Source organism: Mus musculus, chromosome 12, assembly GCF_000001635.26.
Source record: "Mus musculus strain C57BL/6J chromosome 12, GRCm38.p6 C57BL/6J".
NCBI classification, from domain to species: Eukaryota; Metazoa; Chordata; class Mammalia; order Rodentia; family Muridae; genus Mus; species Mus musculus.
The window spans coordinates 13,540,339-13,567,718 of NC_000078.6; the positions used below are offsets into that span (position 1 = coordinate 13,540,339).

The 27,380-nt window shown below is 41.2% G+C and overlaps 1 protein-coding gene across 6 annotated transcripts in view; it reads left to right on the forward strand.

The window, feature by feature from the left end:
- Nbas (neuroblastoma amplified sequence) overlaps positions 1-27,380 on the forward strand; it is a 368,280-nt gene that overhangs the window by 271,238 nt on the left and 69,662 nt on the right. For 4 of the 6 annotated variants that reach the window (XM_011243895.2, XM_006515215.2, XM_006515217.2 and 1 more), the window contains exons 49-51: positions 18,274-18,413; positions 20,496-20,637; positions 25,791-25,919. In XM_011243895.2, the coding sequence (XP_011242197.1) occupies positions 18,274-18,413; positions 20,496-20,637; positions 25,791-25,919 (411 nt within the window). The remainder of the gene's footprint in view (positions 1-18,273; positions 18,414-20,495; positions 20,638-25,790; positions 25,920-27,380) is intronic. The other 2 variants (XM_006515216.2, NM_027706.1) reach the window with 1 other exon arrangement.

A 27,380-nucleotide genomic window follows, 5' to 3' on the forward strand; every position in this document is an offset into this window, starting at 1 on the left:
CTCGTATTCTCCTGTAGAATGCAGAGAAGAACTAGAGGAGAAGAAAGCATGAAGTGCATGACTGTTGGGTTTGAGGAAGAACAACAGCAGCTGTGGGTTTAACTTTCATTTTGAAGTAATTTCAGATTTACAAAAAGTTGTATAAAGTGTATATAAATTTATGTGTAATTTTTCAGTGCAGTCCTGCAAATAATAATGACTCAACCACAACCACATATATTCAGCACACTTCCTCGCTGATACCTAGGTCACCTACTGTCAGTTGACACGCTAGTCTCTTTTCTGATCTGCATTCACCAAGAACACACTCTGCATCTGTCATGTCTCTTTAGTCTCCTCAAGTCTCTAACAACTTTTAGTCTGATTTATGTGTCTGGTCTTTTATGACCTTGATAGTTTTAAAAAGCAGTGGGAAATTATTTTATTAAATGTCATCCAGTTTAACATTGTCATATGTTCAGGTTTTGCATTTTTAGTAGGAGACCACAGAAGGGATGTATCTTTCTAAGAGCATTATATTTGGAGATACACAGGGCTGGTTTGTTTCATGACTAATAGTGTTACCCTGAACTGCTAGGGAGCATATTTCTTCTAAGTATAGTTACATGTTCTTTTATATAATTATTAAGTAGATTGTTGGATAGTTTGAGATGGTTATTATTCTTGTTATAATTATTATTATTTATTATGTTCCATCATCATACTTACATGTACTTATTTTAGCATAGATTAATAATTGCTGCATGATGCAACTTGTTTCTCTCACTTGTTCATCTAAATATATTTATCCAACTGCTGATTTATTTCACTGTGGTCGTGTAGGTTTTTGTTTTGTTCCAGTGTTTATCCCGTTACAGTGGTTTGGTTTGGTTTAAATCCTCCAGAGATGGTCACTGGGATTTCTCTTCACGTTTTCTTCTTTTCCAGAGTGCCAACCCTTTCTGGAGTACTTTCCCCACTGTCTGGTACTCATGCCTGGGAGTCCTATGTATATGTTCTGGGACTGGCTCTTGATTCAGTCATTGATGTCAAAAAACCTTGTTTCCTTTTGTTGAAAAATGGTGTTTAGGAGCCAAACTAGCAGTCAGGTGTGCACACTATAGGGCTTGTAGTAGAAAGAACCAGAAGGTAAGTAACCACATGGATATTAAAAGTCTACATCTCTTCCGCCCTGATCATTAGAAGTCAGGTTTATACTGATACCCTAGTTTCAGTCTGTGGAATAGCGAACATTCTACCTACATTGGTAAGCTCCCCTCTGCAGAGACTCTGCTCTCATCCAGAATTTTCTTACAAATTTCTCTGTCCTAGAATATATAATCTTGAAATTACTATCTCATTTTCTCACCAGAATTTATTTTTATGGAGCCTTCTGTCTTCAGCCATAGATTAACAGAACTAACAATACTTTTTTCCTGATGCTACTTAATTTTTCTCTCCTCTTGTCTGTCTCCACATGTGCAGAGACACATCATCATTAGCCTGGTTGTCTTGTTCACTCCTACCATTCAGCTCTCGTTTTTCCTAGTTGTGTGCTTTGTCCAATCTTGTTGGTTTCAATTGTTTGTTTTTACTATGTGAGTCATTAACAAACGATGTAATAAGTAAACTAGAAAGTGGAATTTAGTATTGTTTTTACTTCTGATATTTGGAGCTTAGGTTTTCTCAGCCTATAATTATATTGCATATATGTAACTTTTAAAAATCTTTGTTTTAACGCCTTTTAGAGAACAAGTAGACAGGCACATATATCATTTTCTTCTGTTACCCAGGAGTATCTTTGGGTAACTTCTAGCTAAACGAAAGCATCAGAGTCAAAATAAAACCACAGAAGCTTTGGTGTAGACATTTCTCACAAGCTGAGTAGCAGCTGATGGAGCAGCTGAAGGTCCAGTTTGTTTTCATGCTTTTGAGAGCCTCCCATGGACTGGATGTCAGGCTTCCTGGGTCACACTTCAGAGGCACAGTTCTCTTCATCCCACGCATCCCACGGGGAAGGCGGGGGAAGGCTGGTTAAGAAAGTTGTGTATTTCAGTACTAAAATATGCCAACATACACGGTAAAGAACTACAAAACTCTATCAGCTAGGGCTCTGTTAGATGCCTGCTGAGCTTGTGTGTGTGTGTGTGTGTGTGTGTGTGTGTCTGTGTGTGTCTGTGCCTGTTGCACTCTGCTTGGTTACCTTATACATTATAATCTCAGAATAGTATATTGAGTTTGATACAGTTGCTTTTTTTTTAGCCTATGAATACCTTAAGGCATGGCCTTTTGTGGTATCACAACTATGGCAAGGCCAGCATTTAGTTTCTCATTCTTTTATCCCTGGCAGTCCCTGCTGATAGAGACCTTCTCACTTTAGTTCAGGATATAGAAGCTGCTAGAATGTTGTTCTCTTAGCATGTTTGCAGTCACATACTCATGACATCCATTCAACATCTGCAGCTGTGTTTTACTTCTTTAAAAATGAGAAAATCTACTCCCAAAAGTTCTTTTAATGTTGAAAAACATTTGTAATATTTTCAAAATTTTTATTTAGTTTTAATAAAATTCGTAACTCAGAAATGAAATATCACTATTGATATATTTATCTTTTCTTGTCTAATAGTAGTGGTTCTGGAGTTGATGACAATATGGAAAGCAGTGACCATGCTACTGAGTCAGTTCCCTTGTGTGCCCTCATTCACGAGCCCTTTAGACCAGTGAGGGAGACTGATAGTCAGCTCCCTTTGGTAACAGTGTTTGTTTGTTTATTATTTGGGTTTTTTTTTTTTTTTTGTCTTCTCAACATTTCATTTCTGGAGAAACTGGCTAGATCCAGTGGACACAAGAGGCCATATTACCAAACTGGAACACCCACAGCTCTCGTTTTGCTTAGAGCTCAACTCTGTGTACCTTTTGTGCTTTTTCTTATCCACGGAGCCTACAGATTTTTGTTTGTTTGTTTGTTTGTTTGTAATTTGAAACTGTGTATGCATCACAGTGTGACATCATTGTGTTTGTGGAAGGAGTTGCATAGTTATTTTGCATCTTTACATTCACTATAACTCTGTTACCTGTTAGAAGCCACAGAGCGGAGGTTAATGGCAGTGTCACCTATAGGAACAAAGGACTATGGCATGTTCACTTGTATCTGTACCTGCAGAGGCAGTGAGCTCCTGTCAGTGCTGGAGGAAGATAAATAGTCAGGTGCAGTGCCCCAGCTTATGGTATCTGGGTTCACTTTCAGCATCACAATAAAGTTTAAGGTAAAAAATGGCTTCCACTGAGAACAGTGTGTTAGTTCTTCTGTTTCAAGGACAGTGAGTCTGGTCTGATAAGGACCTGCAATCACTTGACAAATGGACTTACAGGAAGGATGGAAGTTCCCTAATTCTACACAGATGAAAGAAGCAGCATTTAGAGACAAAACAATACTCTTATGTTTGAGTCACACTTGTATTTTGCTCTTTAAATTTCATCATGTTTAAGTAGTATCAATAGCAAATATTCAGTGGATATGCAGATGTTTGTGAAATATTGGCAGTTTTCTCAGATACTCCCTGGGGCCTGGAAGGAGGGGGTGATATACAAAGCGTGAGTTGCTCTTTGTTCCCTGCTGGGGACAATTCTATGTTGCAGAATAGCTTCGTGGGTTAAACACGTGTCCCCCAGGCATGAGGGTCAGAGTTCGATATTCAGAACTTGTGTGACTGCCAGGTGGGTGTGGCAGCTGGCCTATTCTTCTAACACTAGAAAGGAAGGCTAGGGCTGTGGATGTACTAGCTTATATCAAAGAGCTCTATGTTCAGTTGAGAGACCCGGCCTCAATAAATTAGAGTGCAATCAAGGAAGATCTTATGTGGACTGTAGTATATGCTGGAAGGTGGAGGCTGTCATTCTTTTGTATGTCCCCATCCAGACCGAATTCAAGTATTTTAGGGATAGAAATTTTCAAAATCCTCATGCTAACCACATGCCCTCACAATGGAATACTGTGGTACCCACTTGATTGAACATTTGTGAGCTCAAGAAAGTCTTTGTTCCTTAATTTTTCCCCATTAACTTGTCAGTTTTATGAAATGATGATTTTATTTTCAACTTAAAGTTAGTTCATTTTTCTAATTCTTCATGATCAACATTTCTAAATAAAGTATGAATGTATATTGAGGCAAAGCTGTCTTCTAGAAAGGTATCAGTATTTTCATTGTGCTGTATACACACACACACCCATACACACACATACACACACACACACACCTAACAAAAACAAATCAGTGTCTATTGATCACATGATATTGTGGTGGTGTATATATATTTGGCCCAAGGAGTGGCATTATTAGGAGGTATGTCCTTGTTGGAGTAGATGTGGGCTTGTTGAAGGAAGTGTGTCACTGGGGAGTGGGAGGGTTGAAACCCTCCTTCTAGCTGCCTAAAGTCAATCTTCTACTGGCTGCCATCAGATCAAGATGTAGAACTTGCCTCTCCTTCTTTACCACCATGCCTGCCTGGACACTGCCATGCTTCTTATCATGATGATAATGGACTGAACCTCTGAACCTGCTAGCCAGCCACAGTTAAGTGTTATTCTTTATAAGAGTTGCCTTGGTCCACTTAGATTTGAGTTTTGTACAAGGAGGTAAGAATGGATGAATTCCAATTCTTCTACCTGATAACCGTCAGTTGAACCAGCACCATTGGAAAACCACTGGATGGTTTTCGCTCCTTTGTCAATAATCAAGTGACCATAGGTGTGTGGGTTCATTTCTGGGTCTTCAATTCTGTTCTATTGATCTACCTGTCTGTCACTGTACCAGTACCATGCCATTTTTATCACAATTGCTCTGTAGTACTGCTTGAGGTCGGGGATGGTGATTCCACCAGAGGTTCTTTTATTGTTGAGAATAGTTTTTGCTATACTAGGATTTTTGTTATTCCAGATGAATTTGCAAATTGTCCTTCCTAACTCAGTGAAGAATTGAGTTGGAATTTTGATGGGGATTGCATTGAATCTGTAGATTGCTTTCGACAAGATAGCCATCTTGACTATATTAATCCTGCCAATACATGAGCATCAGAGATCTTTCCATCTTTTGAGATCTTCTCATAAAACCAGAGCCACTGAAACTTATAGAGGAGAAAGTGGGGAAGAGCCTAGAAAATATGGGCACAGGGGAAAGATTCCTGAACAGAACAGCAATGGCTTGTGCTGTAAGATCGAGTATTGACAAATGGGACCTCATAGCTTCTGTAAGGCAAAGGACACTGTCAATAAGACCAAAAGACAACCAACAGATTGGTAAAAGATCTTTACCAATCTTAAATGTGATAGGGGGCTAATATCTAATATATACAAAGAGCTCAAGAAGCTGGACTCCAGAAATTCAAATAACCCCATTAAAAATGGGGTACAGAGCTAAACAAAGAATTCTCAACTGAATGGCTGAGAAGCAACTAAAAAAAAAAAAAAACGTTCAACATCCTTAATCATCAGGGAATTGCAAATCAAAACAACCCTGAGATTCCACCTCACACCAGTCAGAATGGCTAAGATCAAAAACTCAGATGACAGCAGATGCTGGTGAGGATGTGGAGAAAGAGGAACACTCCTCCATTGCTGATGGACTGCAAGCTGGTACAACCACTCTGCAAATCAGTTTGGCGATTCCTCAGAAAATTGGACATAGTATTACTGGAAGATCCAGCAATACCACTCCTGGGCATATACCCAGAAGATACTCCAACATGTAATAAGGACACATACTCCACTATGTTCATAGCAGCCTTATTTATAGTAGCCAGAAGCTGGAAAGAACCCAGATGTCCCTCAACAGAGGAATGGATACAGAAAATGTGGTATATTTACACAATGGAGTTATTAAAAACAATGAATTTATGAAATTCTTAGACAAATGGATGGATCTGGAGGATATCATCTTGAGTGAGGTAACCGAATCACAGAGGAACATATATGATATGCACTCACTGATAAATGGATATTACCCCAGAAGCTCAGAATTTTTCTTAGAAGGGGGAACAAAATACCCATGGAAGGAGGTACAGAGACAAAGTTCAGAGCAGAGCCTGAAGGAACGGCCATCCAGAGACTGCTCCACTTGGGAATCCATCCCATAAACAACCACCAAACCCGGACACTATGACAGATGCCAACAAGAGCCTGCTCACAAGAGCCTGATACAGCTGTCCCCCGAGGGCCTCTGCCAGTGCCTGGCAAATACAGAAGTGGATGCTCATAATCATCCATTGGACGGAGCAGAAGGTCCCCAATGAAGGAGCTAGAGAAAGTACCCAATGAGCTGAAGGGGTCTGAAGCCCCATAGGAGGATCATTAATATGAACTAACCAGTACCCCCAGAGCTCCTTGGAACTAAACCACCAATCAAAGAAAACACATGGTGGGACTCATGGCTCTAGCTGCATATGTAGCAGAGGATGGCCTAGTCGGTCATCAATGGGAGGAGAGGCCCTAGGTCCTGTGAAGGTTCTATGCCCAAGTATAGGGGAAGGCCAGGAATTGGAGTGGGTGGATTGGGGAGCAGTGGGAGGGGGAAGGGGATAGGAGATTTTCCGAAGGGAAACTAGGAAAGGGGATAAAATTTGAAATGTAAATAAAGAAAATATCTAGTAAAAAAAAAAAAGGGTTGCCTTGGTATTGTGTTTCTTCACAGCAATAGAAACCCTAACTAAGGCAGATATTTACTTTTTCTCTACTGACTACTCAATTTGATTATGAGTAAAAAATTTTACCACTGAAAATTTGGAGGCATGTTCATAATAAGTTGGAATGATACAAGATTTTGTAGTGTGCTGAGAGCATTCTAGCATGGTTCTTAACCAGGGAAGGAACAAATGAGCCTATAAGCTTTTGAAAACCCAAACTACCATTATTTACTTGTATGGTTCTCCAATTTCTTGAATTACAAAAGAGAATACTAAAAGGGATTAGACTTAATAAAGGGAATATGTAAGGAGACTGACATGAGTTCGAACACTATGTGTTGATATATATAAACAAAACTTATAAGTCCTTATCATGTACACTCATGAGTCTAACTACAGAGGTGTACCTTCTCAAACTCAGTGTGTTATCTTTACCTCAAATGTTAGGATACATACTACTCCTTAAAAGCTCGTTAGCCCTTAGATCTTGAAAGTTGTTTTCAATAACCTTCATCTGATGCTCTTTACTAAAGAGTTTAATAGTCTTCATTGGGCTGAGAAGGCAGCTCAGCAATTAAAGCACTTGCTATGCAAGCAAGCAAACCTGAGTGACCATGACCACCCACCTGTAATATGGAAACGAGAGCCCAGAGCAAGCAACCCAGCCAGACTAGTCCTACGGGGAACTCTGGCATGAAGAATCAGGCAGAAAAGTCCTAAAGAAGGATTCTCTGCATCTACTTTAGGCTTCTATACTCATACATATATACACTCACAAGCATGGACATATATTAATGAAAAGCTAAAAAAATTAAAACATCATTTTTGGCACTTTCCCAACATAATAATTACAGAAATTTCAAAAAGTTATTGCTAAATAGTTTTCTTTAGATCTCTCACATTTTAGCAAGGCTCAGAAGAAGAACTAATTAGATTTGTTCAGGATTCTTTTTGAGGGCGTTTTTTTATAGAAGACACCATGGAGGATAAATGTGATATTTCCCATGGAGCAGAGCACATAGACTTGCTGTTCATTATACCAAATTCTTGTCTTCAAGTCTGGGGCTCTTCACAACCACTTAGTGTGTGTATCACTTTCCTAAGTGCTGCTTCTGAGCCTAAGGACTTGAGGAAATGCTCAGGCCCTCGCTGCTGCTGTCCCTGTGAGTACAAAAGGTCTGTCTCTAACCCAAGAGTCTCGTGTCTTCTGCCAGAAAAACTATGGCAGACTGGACAGGTTATCCAGTTGGCTTGTCAGAAAGAGGGCATCTTTCTCATTCTTGACAAAAGCTATGTCTTTCAAAATCAACTCCAGGGTCTCATTCCTAAACCATGTAAGGAGCTTAGGGGGAAGGGCGTACCCCTTGCATTTTCACATGTAGCCAGACACCTTTACCTTCAGGAATGAGGCCAGCCTAACTGAGGTTGCTATGGAAACTCCTGTAGAACCCTTACATGTCTCCCTTTAGCAGAGGGTACTAGCCATCATCTCTCCCTTGAGTAAAGCAGAACTGAAGTACTCGCTATATGACTGACCCAGGTAACCAGCAGTTTGGAAGATGCTTTCAGTGTGAAGGCAAAGCCACACAGACCCTGGGAACAGTGATGGGAAATGTGAGGGACCGTGCTCTTGCTTTCTCTCATTTACTCTTCCTAGTGGCTTGTTAAAAGGCTTGCTTCTTGTTTCTAGAGCCCCACCATCAGGGTCTGGCTCTGGGTTTAGTTACTTGTCCATATTAAAAGAAAAAAAATAAGATAAAATACATAAAATAGAAACTGGATTTCCTTTGAGCTTTGTCCAAAGCTGGAGGAAGCAGTTCTCAGTCCACTCTTCTTCCAGTAACTGCATTGCAGTTTATAGAGAGAACTAAAGGTCACACAAATTCAGCTGTGGAACCAGGGAGTGCTGCTGAGAAATCATCGTAAACTCATAATTCCTACTTCTCAGGTTCTTATTGCACATCCTGCTGCTAGAGGAGGTTTGCTATGGGAGATAGCTGATTCAATACTTTTTTTTTTTTGCACTGCTATAGACATGATTTAATTATATAACTACTGGCTTTTTACACATTAAATTACAATTCTACAGTTACAAAATTAAGTCATAAAAGATAAACAAAGATCCATGCATCTACATGGTAAAATAACCTCCAAAGACTCCAGATTCAAGGAGACATTAATTGATCTCTCCTGTCCATTCTCAAATCACCCACAATTAACCTTATAATATTTATAGGTATAATATATGTAATTCTTGTTCTTTTTTTAATTGGGTATTTATTTCATTTATATTTCCAATGCTATCCCAAAAGTTCCCCACATGCTCCCCCACCCACTTCCCCACCCACCCACTCCCACTTCTTGGCCCTGGCATTCCCCTGTATTGAGGCATATAAAGTTTGCACGACCAATGGGCCTCTTTTTGCACTCATGGCCGACTAGGCCATCTTCTGATTCATATGCAGCTAGAGACACGAGTTTGGGGGGGGGGGCGTATTGGTTAGTTCATATTGTTCTTCCACCTATAGGATTGCAGATCCCTTCAGATCCTTCGGTACTTCCTCTAGCTCCTCCATTGGGGGCCCTGTGATCCATCCAATAGCTGACTGTGAGCATCTACTTCTGTGTTTGCCAGGCCCCGGCATAGTCTCACAAGAGACAGCCATATCTGGGTCCATTCAGCAAAATCTTGCTAGTGTATGAAATGGTGTCAGCGTTTGGAAGCTGATTATGGGATGGATCCCCGGATATGGCAGTCTCTAGATGGTCCATCCTTTCATCTCAGCTCCAAACTTTGTCTCTGTAACTCCTTCCATGGGTGTTTTGTTCCCAATTCTATGAAGGGGCAAAGTGTCCACACTTTGGTCTTCTTTCTTCTTGAGTTTCATGCGTTTAGCAAATTGTATCTTATATCTTGGATATCCTAAGTTTCTGGGCTAATATCCACTTATCAGTGAGTACATATTGTGCGAGTTCTTTTGTGATTGGGTTACCTCACTCAGGATGATGCCCTCCAGGTCCATCCATTTGGCTAGGAATTTCATAAATTCATTCTTTTTAATAGCTGAGTAGTACTCCATTGTGTAAATGTACCATATTTTCTGTATCCATTCCTCTGTTGAGGGACATCTGGTTTCTTTCCAGCTTCTGGCTATTATAAATAAGGCTGCTATGAAGATAGTGGAGCATGTGTCCTTCTTACCAGTTGGGGCATCTTCTGGATATATGCCCAGAAGAGGTATTGCAGGATCCTCCTGTAGTACTATGTCCAGTTTTCTGAGGAACCACCAGACTGATTTCCAGAGTGGTTGTACAAGCTTGCAATCCCACCAACAATCAAGGAGTGTTCCTCTTTCTCCACATCCACGCCAGCATCTACTGTCATCTGATTTTTGATCTTAGCCATTCTGACTGGTGTGAGGTGGAATCTCAGGGTTGTTTTGATTTGCATTTCCCTGAGGATTAAGGATTTTGAACATTTTTTGGTGCTTCTTAGCCACTCGGTATTCCTCAGGTGAGAATTCTTTGTTTAGCTCTGAGCCCCATTTTTTAATGGGGTTATTTGATTTTCTGAAGTCCACCTTCTTGAGTTCTTTATATATATTGGATATTAGTCCCCTATCTGATTTAGTATAGGTAAAGATCCTTTCCCAATCTGTTGGTGGCCTTTTTGTCTTATTGACAGTGTCTTTTGCCTTACAGAAGCTTTGCAATTTTATGAGGTCCCATTCTCGATCTTACAGCACAAGCCATTGCTATTCTATTCAGGAATTTTTCTTCTGTAGCCATGTCTTCGAGGCTTTTCCCTACTTTCTCCTCTATAAGTTTCAGTGTCTCTGGTTTTATGGGGAGTTCCTTAATCCAGATTTGAGCTTAGTACAAGGAGATAGGAATAGATTAATTTGCATTCTTCTACATGATAACAACCAGTTGTGCCAGCACCATTTGTTGAAATGCTGTCTTTTTTCCACTGGATGGTTTTTGCTCCCTTGTCAAAGATCAAGTGACCATAGGTGTGTGGGTTCATTTCTGGGTCTTCAATTCTATTCCATTGGTCTACTTGTCTGTCGATATACCAGTACCATGCAGTTTTTATCACAATTGCTCTGTAGTAAAGCTTTAGGTCAGGCATGGTGATTCCACCAGAGGTTCTTTTATCTTTGAGAAGAGTTTTTGCTATCCTAGGTTTTTTGTTATTCCAGATGAATTTGCAAATTGCTCTTTCTAATTTGTTGAAGAATTGAGTTGGAATTTTGATGGGGATTGCATTGAATCTGTAGATTGCTTTTGGCAAGATAGCCATTTTTACTATATTGATCCTGCCAATCCATGAGCATGGGAGATCTTTCCATCTTCTGAGATCTTCTTTAATTTCTTTCTTCAGAGACTTGGAGTTCTTATCATACAGATGTTTTACTTCCTTAGTTAGAGTCACACCAAGGTATTTTATATTATTTGTGATTATTGAGAAGGGTGTTGTTTCCCTAATTTCTTTCTCAGCCTTTTTATTCTTTCTGTAGAGAAAGGCCATTGACTTGTTTGAGTTAATTTTATAATCCAGCTACTTCACTGAAGCTGTTTATTAGGCTTAGGAGTTCTCTGGTGGAATTTTTAGGTTCACTTATATATACTATCATATCATCTGCAAAAAGTGATATTTTGACTTCTATCTTTCCAATTTGTTTCCCCTTGACCTCCTTTTGTTGTCGAATTGCTCTGGCTAGGACTTCAAGTACTATGTTGAATAGGTAGGGAGAAAGTGGGCAGCCTTGTCTAGTCCCTGATTTTAGTGGGATTGCTTCCAGCTTTTCACCATTCACTTTGATGTTGGCTACTGGTTTGCTGTAGATTGCTTTTATCATTATTAGGTATGGGCCTTGAATTCCTGATCTTTCCAAGACTTTTATCATGAATGGGTGTTGGATTTTGTCAAATGGTTTCTCCACATCTAACGAAATGATCATGTGGTTTTTGTCTTTGAGTTTGTTTATATACTGGATTATGTTGATGGATTTCTGTATATTGAACCATCCCTGCATCCCTGAGATGGAACCTACTTGGTCAGGATGGATGATTGTTTTGATGTGTTCTTGGATTCGGTTAGCAAGAACTTTATTGAGGATTTTTGCATCAATATTCATAAGGGAAATTGGTCTGAAGTTCTCTATCTTTGTTGGGTCTTTTTGTGGTTTAGGTATCAGAGTAATTGTGGCTTCATAGAATGAGTTGGGTAGAGTACCTTCTGTTTCTATCTTGTGGAATAGTTTGTGAAGAACTAGAATTACATCTTCTTTGAAGGTCTCAAAGAACTCTGCACTAAACCCATCTAGTCCTGGGCTTTTTTGGTTGGGGGACTATTAATGACTATTTCTATTGCTTTAGGGGATATAGGACTGTTTAGATCATTAACCTGATCTTGATTTAACTTTGGTACCTGGTATCTGTCTAGAAAGTTTTCCATTTCATCCAAGTTTTCCAGTTTTGTTGAGTATAGCCTTTTGTAGAAGGAATTTATGGTGTTTTGGATTTCTTCAGGATCTTTTGTTATGTCCCCCTTTTCATTTCTGATTTTGTTAATTAGGATGCTTTCCCTGTACCCTCTAGTGAATCTGGCTAAGGGTTTATCTATCTTGTTGATTTTTCTCAAAGAACCTGCTCCTTGTTTGGTTGATTCTTTGAATAGTTCTTCTTGTTTCCACTTGGTTGATTTGGCCCCTGAGTTTGATTATTTCCTGCTGTCTACTCTCTTGGGTGAATTTGCTTCCTTTTGTTCTAGAGCTTTTAGGTGTGTTGTCAAGTTCCTAATGTGTACTTTCTCTAGTTTCTTTTTAGAAGCACTCAGAGCTATGAGTTTTCCTCTTAGAAATGCTTTCCTTGTGTCCCATAGGTTTGGGTATGTTGTGGGTTCATTTTCATTAAACTCCAAAAAGTCCTTAATTTCTTTCTTTATTCCTTCCTTGACCAAGGTATCATTGAGAAGAGTGTTGTTCAGTTTTCACATGAATGTTGGCTTTCTATTATTTATGTTGTTATTGAAGATCAGCCTTAGTCCATGGTGATCTGATAGGATGCATGGGACAATTTCAATATTTTTGTATCTGTTAAGGCTTTTTTGGTGACCAATTATGTGGTCACTTTTGGAGAAGGTACCATGAGGTGCTGAGAAGAAGGTATATCCTTTTGTTTTAGGATAAAATGTTCTGTAGATATCTGTTAAGTCCATTTGTTTCATTACTTCCGTTAGTTTCACCGTGTCCCTGTTTAGTTTCTGTTTCCATGATCTGTCCATTGGTGAAAGTGGTGTGTTGAAGTCTCCCACTATTACTGTGTGAGGTACAATGTGTGCTTTGAGCTTTACTAAAGTTTCTTTAATGAATGTGGCTGCCCTTGTATTTGGGGCATAGATATTCAGAATTGATAGTTCCTCTTGGAAGATTTTACCTTTGATGAGTATGAAGTGCCCTTCCTCGTCTTTTTTGATAACTTTGGGTTCGAAGTCGATTTTATTAGATATTAGAATGGCTACTCCAGCTTGTATCTTCAGACCATTTGCTTGGAAAATTTTTTTCCAGCCTTTCATTCTGAGGTAGTGTTTATTTTTTTCCCTGAGATGGGTTTCCTGTAACCAGCAAAATGTTGGGTCCTGTTTGTGTAGCCAGTCTGTTCGTCTATATCTTTTTATTGGGGAATTGAGTCCATTGATATTAAGAGATATTAAGGAAAATTAATTGTTGCTTCCTATTATTTTTGCTGTTAAAGTTGGCATTCTGTTCTTGTGACTGTCTTCTTTTATGTTTGTTGAGGGATTACCTTATTGCTTTTTCTAGGACGTGGTTTCCGTCCTTGTATTGGTTTTTTTCTGTTAGTATCCTTTGAAGGGCGGGATTCGTAGAAAGATAATGTATAAATTTTGTTCTGTCGTGGAATACTTTTGTTTCTCCATCTAAGGTAATTGAAAGTTTGTCTGGGTATAGTAGCCTGGGTTGGCATTTTTGTTCTCTTAGTGTCTGTATAACATCTTTCCAGGCTCTTCTGACTTTCATAGTCTCAGGTGAAAAATCTGGTGTAATTCTGATAGGCTTGCCTTTATATATTACTTGACCTTTTTTCCTTACTTCTTTTAATATTCTCTCTTTATTTAGTGCATTTGTTGTTCTGATTATTATGTGTTGGGAGGAATTTCTTTTCTGGTCCAGTCTATTTGGACTTCTGTAGGCGTCTTGTATGTTCATGGGCATGTCATTCTTTAGGTTTGGGAAGTTTTCTTCTATAATTTTGTTGAAGATATTTACTGGCCCTTTGAGTTGAAAATCTTCAATCGATTCAATTCTTAATACATAGGAAGGTGGTGCCAAAAAAATTACAACCAGAGTTCTATTTCAAGGGAGCTATTATGCCTTCCTTCTGACAAACTCTTGGGTATAGAGGCTCAACTCTGAGTAGTCTCTCAGCCAGTGTGTAGTGGAGTAAAAGTTCTTACTTTCTAGGCCCAAGTCACCACTTCATGGCCTCCGTAATTCACAGAGGAATTCCACTGTGTTTGCATCTGTTCCTCTCTGAAAACTGTCAATTACAGAGTTGTGAGGGCTTTTACAGTTCCCATCTCCATCTTTTCACCTGCACTTCCACCATTTCAAATCTAAGCAGTCGGCATTCTGCGTCCTTAGTCCTTACGGATGAGTGCTGCAGCCTTCTTTGTCTCTTCTCTGGCAACTTATTAAATATCTTTTCATTTTCATACAGTATCTTCCTGTTTCTTTACATGCTGTGTGTTATGTAAATGTCCTGGATTTGTTGGGAGTGATTATACCCATCTCTTTTTTTTTTATTGAAATAAGGGGAATATATTTAACACATATTTTGTTCTTTGAGTTACAATATGTTCAATTCATTTTTTAATTTTATTGGATATTTTTTCTATTTACATTTCAAATGTTATCTCCTTTCACAGTCATCCTCCCCAAACTCCGTATGCCATCCTCCTTTCTCTGCTTCTATGAGAGTGTTCCCCCACCCACCCACTCCTGACTTCCCACCCTGACATTTCCCTACACTGGGGCATTGATTCTTCACAGGACAAAGGGCCTGTCCTCCCACTGGTGCCCAACAAGGCCATCCTCTGTTAATATGTGGCTGGCACCATGGGCCCCTCCATGTGTACTCTTTGGTTGGTGGCCTAGTCCCTGGGAGCTCTGGGGAGTATGCTTGGTTGATATTGTTGTTCTTCCTATGGGGTTGCAAACCCCCTCAGCTCCTTCAGTCATTACTCTAACTCTTCCACTGGAGACCCCATGCCCGTTGCAATGGTTGGCTGCAAGTATCCACCTCTGCATTTGTCAGGCTCAGGCAGAGTCTCTCAGTAGATAGCTATATCAGGCTCCTGTCAGCAAGCACCTGTTGATATCTACAATAGTGCCTGGTTTTGGTGGTTGTCTATGGAATAGATCCCCAAGTGGGGCAGTCTGTGGATGGCCTTTCCTTTAGTCTCTACACATTTTTTTTTTACATATTTCCTCCCATGAGTATTTTGTTCCCCCTTCTAAGAAAGACCGAAACACTTTACCCATCTCTTTTTTTATTATTAGATATTTTCTTTATTTACATTTCAAATGCTATCCCGAAAGGTCCCTATACCCTTCCCCCGCCCTGCTTCCCTACCCACCCACTCCCACTTCTTGGCCCTGGTGTTCCCCTGTACTGGGGCATATAAAGATTGCAAGACCAAGGGGTCTCTCTTCCCAATGATGGCCAACTAGGCCATCTTCTGCTACATATGCAGCTAGAGACACGAGCTCTGGGGCTACTGGTTAGTTCATATTGTTGTTTCACCTATAGGGTTGCAGACCCCTTCAACTCCTTGAGTTCTTTCTCTAGCTCCTCCATTGGGGGCCCTGTGTTCCATCCAATAGATGATTGTGAGCATCCACTTCTGTAATTGCCAGGCACTGGCATAGCCTCACAAGAGACAGCTATATCAGGGTCCTTTCAGCAAAATCTTGCTGTCATATGCAATAGTATCTGTGTTTTTACCCATCTCTTAAGTTTGTGTTTCTTCCTATTAAATCCACTCTCTGTTAAGTCTGTTTCTTCCAGACTAGACCATCTCTGTCTGTGTCCTGAATCCTCAGTACAGTCTTGAGCTTGATGTACTTGGTGTGCTTGATCCCAAATACAAACACAGTTGTTGTAGAGGGAGGAACGTTTCTGGAATACTCTGATGAGTGTGGATGCTGCTCGTGGGTGGTATAGCAAGTCTGCGTGCCATGCATTACTTTTCAGCACAAACTTTTGCTCATATAAACTCTTGCATAGAAACTAAGATTACAGCGCAGGAAGAGATCAGCCAGTGACTGACCCCTCTCCCAGTGCAGACATCAAGCAGTACCCTCCTTACCTGAGACCACTGGCATTTTTAAAGCCCATTTTTCCTGTAAGGAAAATGAGGCCCAGAGCAAGGGGCTTTCCTGAAGTCTGATGGTGAATATAATGCCAACAAACCAGTTTCTGTCATCAATAATAAAACCAACCAAAACTTCGTGGCAAGTTCAGGAGAAGTCAATAGTATTGGTCCTAAATTGTCTTATGAAAGATAAATTGTCACTCATTTGCAAGCTTGTCCACTCAGTTCATTCGCTCTAAAAGTACTCATTACACATCTTGTGGTTTAATTACTAAGAAGGAAAGTGCAACGGGAAGGTGTGGATTGTAGGCATGCCTTACAATTCAGGCAAGTAATCTGCGCCTTCACTGGGAAGGTAACAGGGCTCTGAGCTCCTCCAGGTTCTGGAGGAAGAACTTGTCAGGACAAGGAGAGTTCCAGAGCTGATGCAGAGTGTGTGTAATTGTGAGCAAGACATATCAGAAGAACTAGAGGCTGGAGACAGGTTGAAGGTGATGAGGTTTGGTAAGGAGAGCTGGAAGTCTTGAATTTGTGCTTCTTACTATCCAAGACAATTGTCTGCTCTCAGCTGGAAGCCTTGCTTAAATAATGTTGAGCTTACCTCACGGTGGGCCCTCTCTTCAGAACATGCTACTCAGATTTTCTTTTGGCTGTCACTTGAGAGCTCCATTACCAAGACAGTTAAGCCAGTGTCTGTATGTTCCAGGAGGTTTCTAACCCGAGTGTCCCTCACACAGAGCTGTGGTAGGGGTCAACTCACTTGCTCTACCATGGAATTATTTCAAAACTGGAAAGTGCTACAGGGCTATTTATTCCGCAGATGAATGGCCTGAGGCTCAAAGGTGGGCGTTGTAGCATCTGGCAGTTCACTGTGGAAACCAGGCTTCCCATAGTAATTACTGAATTTCATAGTCCACATGACCATTTGCAACACTGCAAAACTCATGGTGTGAGACTCCTCAGATGGTGTCTTAGATCAGAGCCACCATGGCCATTAAATCAATGTTTTGGAAACATGCATTAGTCCAGACAATTTAGTTAGTGTGTAAGTGAAAGCCATTCTCATTATCCTTTCAAGGAGTGATGATCTGAATCCTGTGAACACATATCATCATGCATTTACCATTACGATTGTCTGTGCCCCTAACCACTGAGAACCTGTGCAGAGAAACTAGCAAAGGAGATGAACTGACTGGCTTTTATATCAAAACCACTTTTCAACTTAAAATGGCTGACATTCCCCCCCGACCCCCGCTGCCCAGAGACATACTGCATGCGTGACTTGTTTTGCACCTGCCATGGTTAGAAGAGAAGCCCTTTGGTTATCCAGTGGGAGGGAGTGGATGCTGTGAGACTGACAGGGCTTCTCTTGTGTTAGAAACAGACTGGGAATAAATACTGTGTTTGATTTACGTGATATGCATGTAGCCAAAGCATCATGTGACAAGGGAACTTGCATAAAATCTGTGGTTCAAATTAGAGGAATTTCTAGGTACATGTTTCAAATGGCTTTCTGATGAACATTAGGAGTTAATTTTGGACAATTTAAACTTCCAAAATCCATTTAATGTTAAGTATGCTGAAATAATTACTTTCAACTATAAAAGCAATTTGTATTTTAGCATGTTAGAGGCCAGTGACACTGTGTGTAGACATCTTACTTTGCTAAGGCAAGTTGAGGTCCCTGTGCAGCCCTCCTGCTCTCCATAGTTTGTGATACTGTGTTTAAGACTCAAAACTCCTGAAGGTTTGCCTATTACTATGGTTTTTCACTATTGGAATGAAATGCCTGAGACATACTGAGTCTGTAATGAGCAGGGGTTTATGTCACTTATGGGTACAGAGGCTCAAGGGCACATTGAGCATTGGTTTAGCTCTGATGAGGGCCTTCTTGACTATGCCACATTTTGATGGGAGCAGTTTAAAAGGTAGTTAATCAAGTCTATAGGAAGAGTAGCATCCGAAGCCTTTTTGAAGGTCATCCCACCAGTGATCTTGGAACCTATAAGCTCCTCTAAGGAGACTCCACCTGAGAACTTTTAGGTGACAACATCCAAACCATGGTAAATTTCTGTTCTGGTTTGGCTTTAGATGCTATTTCATTTTCATTCAGTAAATTGCCAGTTTTTCAAGGTTCTTTTCTCAGTCACATGCAGAGTCTTCTGTGAACCAGTTCAGCATTGCCACAAGTTTCCGATGTGTGTTGCTTCTTCCAGGTGGACATAGCTGACATTGAGAATGAAGAAAACCGGCACACTCTGTTCTCGGAGCTCCTGGAGTCTAGTCACCGTGAGGTCGAATTTCAGCACTTGATTTTACTCTTGCAAGCTTGGCCACCTATGAAAAGTGAATGTGTGTAAGTCTTAAGATAATTGGCATCTTATGTCTGAATGTCAGTTTTGAAAATGTAATGTCTTAAGCAGAGCCAGTGAATGTATGTACTTCCACACACACACATCAAGGGTTCAGACACTCTTATACTAAGGAATATGTTCTGAACTAGTGAACGGCACCAATGCAGCTCTCCACCACATTTGCTTATGTTTCCCTATTCCTGCCTGCACACATTTAATATTTGCATCTTAGCCAAGCGCTTGTTATGTACTGTAATAGTGAGTTTCTCTCTTTCTATCACTTTAATTTTATTTTTTCTTTTTGAGAATTTCATATATGTATATAACAAAATATGATCTATCCCCCATTTCCCCCTCAAACTGTCCTCATATCTCACCAATATGCCCCCTCCCAAAGCCATGTCTTTTTTTTTTTTTTTTTTTTTTTTGGTAACCCACCAAGTCCAGTTACTGCTGCCCATATGTTTGTGGGTGTGGCACTGTCCACTGCAGCATGGGAATCTACCCGTAGCCATAACTTCATCCCCAGGGACTACCCACTGCCACTGGCTCCTTGGTAAGGGCGGGGCCTGGAGAGCATCTTCCTTACGTGTGAGAGACTTTGAAGACAATTTAAATTGTTTTTCAAATGTTGGATTATCTTTCTATTTCCCTGTACCTAAGCCCAAATGTTTTCTTCAGAAGTACCATAACCATGTCTGATTTAAGATACAAGCACAATAAGTTTGTTCTGGTCTTTCACAAAGAAATTTCTTGCCTGATTTATTTTAAACAAAGCTTTCAGTGCTACCTTGAGAATTCATATGGAACAAATAATTCCCATTTATTAAGTACTCACAATATTGAGCATGTAATTTACATACATTACCAATCATCCACACAACAAACATGCACAGATAGTGTTACCTAATTATACAGATGAAAGACTTGGGTCTCAAAAGTTAAGGAACTTGAGGCTTCACACAGCTAACAAGTGAAGAAGACAGAGTTCTAAGGAGGACTGGCCCGGTCACATGTTTGGGTCGTTTCCTTTCTGTCCTACTGAGCTTGCAGCTGACACTCAGAGTTAAGGGGGCCCCGGTCTTGTCCTTGTGCTGTTGGACATGGCCTCACCCTTCCCTTTGGGAGAAGTGGCCAGGTTCCCTTTGAACACATCACCTATCTGAAGCTGTTTCCACTGGCAAGAAGCATGTGTCTCTGGGCTTCAGCTCAGGCCTATTCGCTCCAGGAGTGAGCTTTCTCAGAACCCAGCAAGGGATTCTGCCCTAGGCCAGTGAAGTCTCCATATCTTGGTATGAGAAGAAAGAGGCTTCCCTGAAAATGATTTATCCTGGAGCAGTTCAGAGCAGTAAAAACATCTGGGAGACACTCTCCCCCTGAGCCCCAGGGTCGGGCTGTTAGGAATTCCTGATGCATACTGAGGAGAGCTGTGTTTTTTTGTTTTTTCTAAGCAGATTCTTTTAGAAAGGAAAGGATTAGGTCTCTGTCACTGTGACAGTGATGGTTTCCTGACTATGTTCTACAGAGTGGGATTTTACCTGAATTGTTTAGTTTGTATTGTTCAAGACAGAGTCTAGTTATGTAGGCCACTGGCCTTGAACTAGTGACCCTCAGTCTCTTCTGTTCTACCATGTCTGGTTACCACACCTTTTCTGCTCACCATAGGACCTTCGTTGTCATTGTGAAGTGCTTCCCTGTGATCTTGCTAAGGACACTCAGGGCTGCAATTGCTTGCTAAGTGCAGGTTACTGAGTCCTAGGCTCCTCTTAGAAATCACCAGAGCAGAGGGTGAGAGATGCACAGTCTAGTAGTGACAGTTCTGCCATGGGGTCAGAATTTGAGCCTGGGTCTGTAGCTTTAGAGTCTGAATTGTCTGTACACCTACTGTCCCAGTGTTGCCTACTGCTTGTTCATACCACAGTAGCCTATGCAGAATAGCCTAAAGGAACATATTGTGTACACTGAGTGTAAGCCACCAAAAGCACTTTATTTCAGAAAGTGGGACTCTTTGTCTTTGTTGTTTTAATTGATCACAGTGTGGAGGGCTTTAATCACCTCCAATGTTTTACATATTTTCTGAGGAGCAGCCTAGCCAACAATCCGTGGGTGAGACTAGTGACTGCGATGCTGACCAGATGTACAGAGGAGAACAAGCAGAGCCTAGGGGACGAGGTGTTGAAGATCTGCCGCTCCCTCTACAACACCACACAGATGCTCCCCGTGGAGGTGAGTAGATGCTTCGAGTGGCTTTCCTGAGGATGCCTTCTTCACACAGCCCGCTGTTCAAGGCAGTTGTAGTAACTGTACTTGAATGCTTAGCTCAAGCAGTTCTGCTAGAAGGCAAGAATGTGTAAAGGACCAGATGAAAACAAGTGGTGGGGAAAGGGTGCCTGGATGGTGCTTTCTTTTCACCAATGCTCTGAAGCAGATTTTACAAATCCCAGGGCAGAGACCAGTGCAGTTCCCTCAAGGCCTTTGCTACGGCCAATCCAAGCTGACAGCTTGGAACCCAATAGTTCAACTGTTACCTGTCTAAACCTGGCTAGTTGTACTGGTAACCAAGCAACCACTCTGATCCTCACATACTTCCTTGTGTCTCTGTAAGGAAATTGAATAGCCACAGCTGCTACTCTCTGGAACATGCAACAGAAACTCAACCACTTCCATTTTGACCTTTCTATTTGATCCCGTGATTTAAGTGTCAAAAAAGTATTTGTAATATGTATAGCATAGAAACATTTTATATATTCTGTTAATTATGGGAGCCTGCTTGTATATCTATGCAGCAGTATACTGTTTAAGCAACTTGTATGTATCTAAGAATTTGGATAATGGCATTAAACTAACTCATTGGTTTTGAGTTTCCACCACATAGGAAATAAGTTGAAACCAAAATTATAAATCTGATCCTGTAAATCCTCATTGTGATTGCTCAGGAAAACTATCCTTACTATGAATAAACATAGAATAAGTTGTTTTCCAAATTTGGGCTGAGAAAGTGTTTTATTGAATTTTTAAAGACGTGTTTGTTTAAAGAAGTCTTCCAAACACTGGAGAGGTGTTCTATAACATATTTAAAGTGCCAGCACCTAAAACACAGTGGAGTGTGTATTCGCAGCTGTGTACCACGGCCCTCTGGAATCATCTACTTGCTTACATATGGTCTGATCTGCTGGGTCACAGAGTGCTGTGAGGGCATGAGCCTGGTAGAGTCATCTCATCACTGGGACAAGATTCAATACTACTGAGAGTGAGTTCATCATGGTTTCTGTTCTGTGACCAAAGAAAGCGTATGCGAACACCTTTGCCTTCATATGAACTAAAATGAAGCATTGTCCAATCAGAACCAAATGTCAGAATTGACCTGTAACTATTCTGTTGAATTGGATACTGATCAGAAAGATTCTGCTTAGGCTCTCTTGTTACTAGCTGGCAGTTCCATCTTCCACCGTTGTCTCCAGCTCTGATGGGGCTAGGCTGAAGCTGCCTGTGCGCTACTAATCGCCATCACTCTTAGATCTAGAATTCTCATGGAGTTGGTGGACGGGGGCGGGGGGTGGGGGGAGGAGACTGATCACAGGAGGTCATAATGGTTTCTCTGTGTAACTTGATGAAGTGAAAGGTAATTACTGAAGGAGTGCTGTTGCCTCTGTGACTTCAGTGGCTTTATAAGCTCAATTTCTTTCCTTAACTTGGGCATGAATATAAAGAGTGTTTCTTGCATGTCATGATTACAGGAGATTAGTAACTGATAGGCATTATTTTTATTGTTAAATATGCTCAATAAAAAATTTAAAGTGTTATTTGGAGAGAACATAATTATTACAAAATAGAAATGTCTTGAATTAATTTCACCACACTTCAGAGCTGCTCAACGTAATCTCAGAGTTCTATAATAATTTCCTTCACCATGATACTAAAATTATCCCATGCTCAGTCCCTTTTATTCCACCCATGGCCAATGATGTGCATGCCCAGTTGTGGCAGGAAGTGAGGCTGTCCCACTTCTTCCCTTACCCCTAGTCCTCATCCCTTGCAAAACTCCATAATTAGTTTCTCTTTCCCCAGTGATTCTAGAATGTTCCTCATTGTATCTACTTCCTTAATAGTCATGATGGTTTTTCTCATGGAAAATATCACCAACAAATGGAAATCACTGCTCTTCATAAGTCATGTATCCCACAATATTGCAAGTTTGCTTACATCCATGGCAGTGTAAAAGGTCTCCTCAAGATTGGAGATATGTGGGATATGAAACATAAAGCAAGTTCATGCCATTCATAGTTCTCCAACTCCAAGTTCCTGCTGTTTGCAACTGACTCAGCAGTCAGAGACTCACTGAGGCTAAACAGGAGTTAGAGCCATGCAAGCTGCAGGCTGCTGTGTGGGAGCTAGTCACCCAGGAGTAAGCCTGGCTAAGTCCAGGTTGGGAACCTCAAGAGTGGTCATTCTTCCTCATGACTGAGATGCTTTTGAGAATGCCAGGAGCTTGGTTTAGATTCCCATGACATCCAAGCTATCTCCCTTTCTGTGTGCTTCTTCCTCCTCCCCATCTCATTAATGGGGCTAAAATTGCATCTCTCTGAAGCAAATGACCTGGTGTGTACTAATGCCTAGAAAGCATAGCAAGTGGGTGGTTCAGGTCAGAACTCTCTAGGTGGAAGTGAGGGATAGATGGAGGCATGCTCAGCAGCCTAGAAGTCAGGGCTGACTTGAATAGCTGTGGAGAGCAGGAGACTACAGATAGCCATGTCCTGCACAGTCTTCACCCTCTAATATCAGGACCAAGCACAGAGGGAGCGGTCAGCACCCCTGCCTGTGTAAGTACCACACACCTGCTCACACTCCCTCAGCAGGCTCTAAAACATCTGCTGACAGTGATCCACTGATAGCTGAGTCCCCACAGGTTATTTAAATGCAGAAACAGTGTTGGTGGACTGGTCTGATTTCGCTGGCAACATCAGGCTACAGGGATACTGCCTAGCTCATCACCATAAACCACAGCCCACAGGGAGAATGAAGTCCAGGCTGAGGCTTGTCTTTGCATGCAGGGGACTTCTCTGTCCCCCTTCAAGGCCTAGCTCTCTAGTGATGTCATGTTCTGTCTGAACCAGGAAGTTGTCAAATGAGGTGGGTTTGTGGTTCTCTCTGCTGCTTGGCCTTACGACAGTTCCTGTGTAATCCCCAGAACACTTTTCTTACAATGGAAGCACCAGAGACGATTTGGCATGAGTCGTCTGAATATTTGGCCAATAACATAGCTAGGAGACTATAAAGTACTCAGGGATCACATAAACTAGCACTCTCTATCCTTAGAGCCCTTGCCCTGGCCATGTGCCATCTGTCCTGCTTAGAGTTTTTTTTTTTTTTTTTTTTTTTTTTTTGGAAAGTCTTTATTTTAAGATATCATCATGCCTTAATGTGAGGAAGTTAACAAAGTGGACCCTGGGAGCATGCTTGTGTAACAACTTTTCGAGAAGTTTATGAAATATTGCTTTAAGACAGCTTAATTGCCAACCCTTCTATATCTGCCTTTAGGATGTAAAATTATGTTAATACAAAAGACTGAAGACCACTACAAAATATGCCATGACATATTCAAAACCTGCTTAGATTTTATTTTATTTTATTTTTTTATCACAAGGTAGAGGCCTCTGGGAAGAGGAACCTTAATTGAGGGAACTCCTCCATCAGATTACCTGTAGACAAGTGTGTGAAGCGCCTTCATTTTCTTGATTAATGATTGATGGCAGGGTGCCATCGAGGAGCAGGATAAGAAGGCAGGCTGAGCAAGGCAGTAGACTCCTCCACCATCTCTGCTTCAGTTCCTGTTTCTAGGTTCCTGCCCTGGCTTCTCTTCATGATAGACTGTAATCTTTAAGATGAAGTAAACTATTCCTCAAGTTGCCTTTGGTTATGATTTTATCAAAGCAATAGAAAGGAAACTATCATCTTCTTAGATGCTACTGTGTTATTTTTATAAAAATTTGTCATTTAAAGCTATAATCAACGTTTCTAAACATCATGAAATGCTGAGGTCCTTTGTCAATTATTGGTAATATATTGAGTGAACAGCAGACATAAGTACTAAGAGAGACTCTTGTACCAATACTGTTGAGTATGGTGTGTACCATGTAACTTTGGAATACAAGAAGCCTAGCTCGTCCTCAAAGAGGTGCATATAGGAGAACACAGAGCTACAGGACAGAAGGTAAGGTCTGAAGTAAAGAGCAGTGGGGATGTAGAGTGGAGGCTAAGCTGGCCCAGTCAGGGGAGCCTGTCTGGTGTGTGTCACTGTTCTTTGGTAGATGTCAACCAGTGTCTACCTATCCCAGATAGGGAACCATCAAAAGCCCACTGTAAGCATCCACTGACATCGGGCCTAGTGAACCACTGAGCTTCATTGAGGTGCTTGCAGAAGTTTAAGTAAGGGGTTACTTTCAGGAGCAGAAATGACTCAAAGAGAGCTGCCTCTCTAATTGCCTACCCCACTCGGTGACAGTTACGGAAGCCTGGAGCTCACTGCTCAAGGGACAAGCAACTCACCAGCTTGGAAAGCGTCTCATTCAGTCTGTCATTTTCATCATCTCATTTTGGATTGAGGCACAGGGATGCTGAGAATGCCCAGTGTGTGAATTTTCTTCTCTGTTCTGCTGTTGTGGAGTAGCACAACAGAACAATCAGCCCCATGCAGGGCGGTGAGCCTTCATTCTTTTTCCAGAATAGTTCTGCTTTAGTATATGGGGCTGTATTCATTGTCTGCTCTTTGGTCGAGTGTTCAGTTCTTTGTGTCATAGCTATAGTCAGGACACTAGAGGCAGCCAGCTCAGTGGGGTGAGCGGTCAGTTCATCAAGTAGAATACAAACCTGAGAGTGAATCCAGATATACCTGGGGAGATCCACATGTGTTCATTGTTTTGAATCACAGATAGTTTTCATGATGTTGGAATATCTTAAATATGTCAAGAATTCTATTTACCTTAATACTAGAATTTTAAACATATTTTAAAGATATTGTCTTTGCTGATGTCCTTTGTCTCTCAGTAGATAAGAACTAGATATTGACATCATTAATAGTTGACAACAGCTGCTATGAAGTCTCCACTGTATGCTCAGTACTGTACATTTATAGTAACATTAATTCTCAAGATACACAACAAAAATTACAGAGCAGATACAGAGATGTCCATTTCATTTGTAGGGAAACCAAGACTCTGAGAATCCGAGTAGATTATCCCACTAGATCTACATACTGAATACATCCTATTATTCAAAATAACATCTCACACACACACGCACACATGATAGCAGAGGGTGTACAGGTGTAGGGTGGCACTGTGTTGGCATGAGTGAAACTCACCTCACCCATGTGATCTCAGGGTGTGAAGGAGCTGTGCCTGCTGCTGCTGCACCAGTCCCTCCTGCTGCCGTCCCTGAAGCTTCTTCTGGAGAGCGGTGAGGAAAGTCTACAGGCCATGGCCCTGGAGCAAATCTCAGCCGTCACTAAGGTAAGCCCAGTTGAATTTACTACTGTTCTTGTCTTCAAAAAGTGAATGCAGTGCTTTGATCTTCACCCGAAATAACCTTGATTAATTCTCAGCCACTTTATAGATAGTATTCTCTGACTGTCGTAGCTCTGTCATTCACTCAGGCAGCACACACTTGGTTGCATGGGCATTTACTGAGCCTCTTCTATGAGCAGGCTCTGGTTGGTGCTGACAACACAGACACAAATAGTAAAACACTATCCCAGAGAAACAGCATCTCAGGCTCAGGAGCCAGCTTCCCAGGTTCCTTGCCACTCAGGTTTCGGGTCTGGGGAATCTGAGCCCCACTTGAGGTTGGCTCCATCTCCAGCTGCACCCGATGGCTGTTCACAGACAGAAGTTTTCCAGCAGCACTCAATTGCAGTCATCTGAAGTCTAGAACTGCTGTCCTCTGGAACGTGAGCCTCGCAGAAGCAGTGTTTGGACTTGAAGACACATGCTCAAGTCACATTTGCAGATTGCAAACATGTTTCCAGACGTGCACAAGGCTGCTTGTTTTGTTGTGATGACCGAGGAGAGCGGTGTCTCTTCTCCCACTCCCCCCCCCCTTTTTTTTAGTCTCTTTCCTTTTAAAGATATATAGTCTCCATTTAGATGGCTCAGGGTTATGTTTTAGCAAATTGACATTGAATGATCCTTCTCCAAACCCTTCTATAGTCCTGTGAGTAGTGTGTGTGTGTATTCATATACACACATATAGAGATGCAAGCACACTTCTGTATAATTCTGCTTTCTGCTCTCTCTATTAACAAGATATCTTCTGGGAATCAGAGAGAAGGGGAGTTCTAGAACAGAGGTCTATGTTGGCTGCAGAAGAGAGCTAAAGCATAGATATAAAGATATCATTGATAAAACAGTTCATTAATGACAAAGATATCAAATGTTGCATTTGGCAACAGTCATCTCACCAGATGCTTTCTTTGAGTACTGTAAGAGTGTCTGCAGAGACTGTGGAGTGGCAACGGTTGCCACTGTTGCCTGACAGGACCTTGTGGGATGCCAGACTAAAGTACTCAGGGGTCGATCTATTGGTGTCTTCCTGTCTCCCTGCTAATGTGAATGCTTCATGATTTTGTAACCTCATAAGAACTGAGAATTATGTTGAGCTTTTTCTTAGCCTGATTTTTATTGGAAGTCAAGAAATGAGGAAGAAGAGTGAGCTGAACAAAAGCAGGCTGTGATTCTCTAGCATGTTCTCGTTCCTCTACTTGCCTTAGTTGCTGTTTTACTCTCCCTGAGTACCTGTCTCTTGGGTCTCTTGGAGAACAAGACTGTGAATGTTGTTCTGTCACACTCCTGGTGAGGATTCTATAGGTGGATGTTGTTCTGTCACACCCCTGGTTAGGATTCTATAGGTGAGTGTTGTTCTCTGGCACACCCCTGGTTAGGATTCTATAGGTGAGTGTTGTTCTCTGGCACACC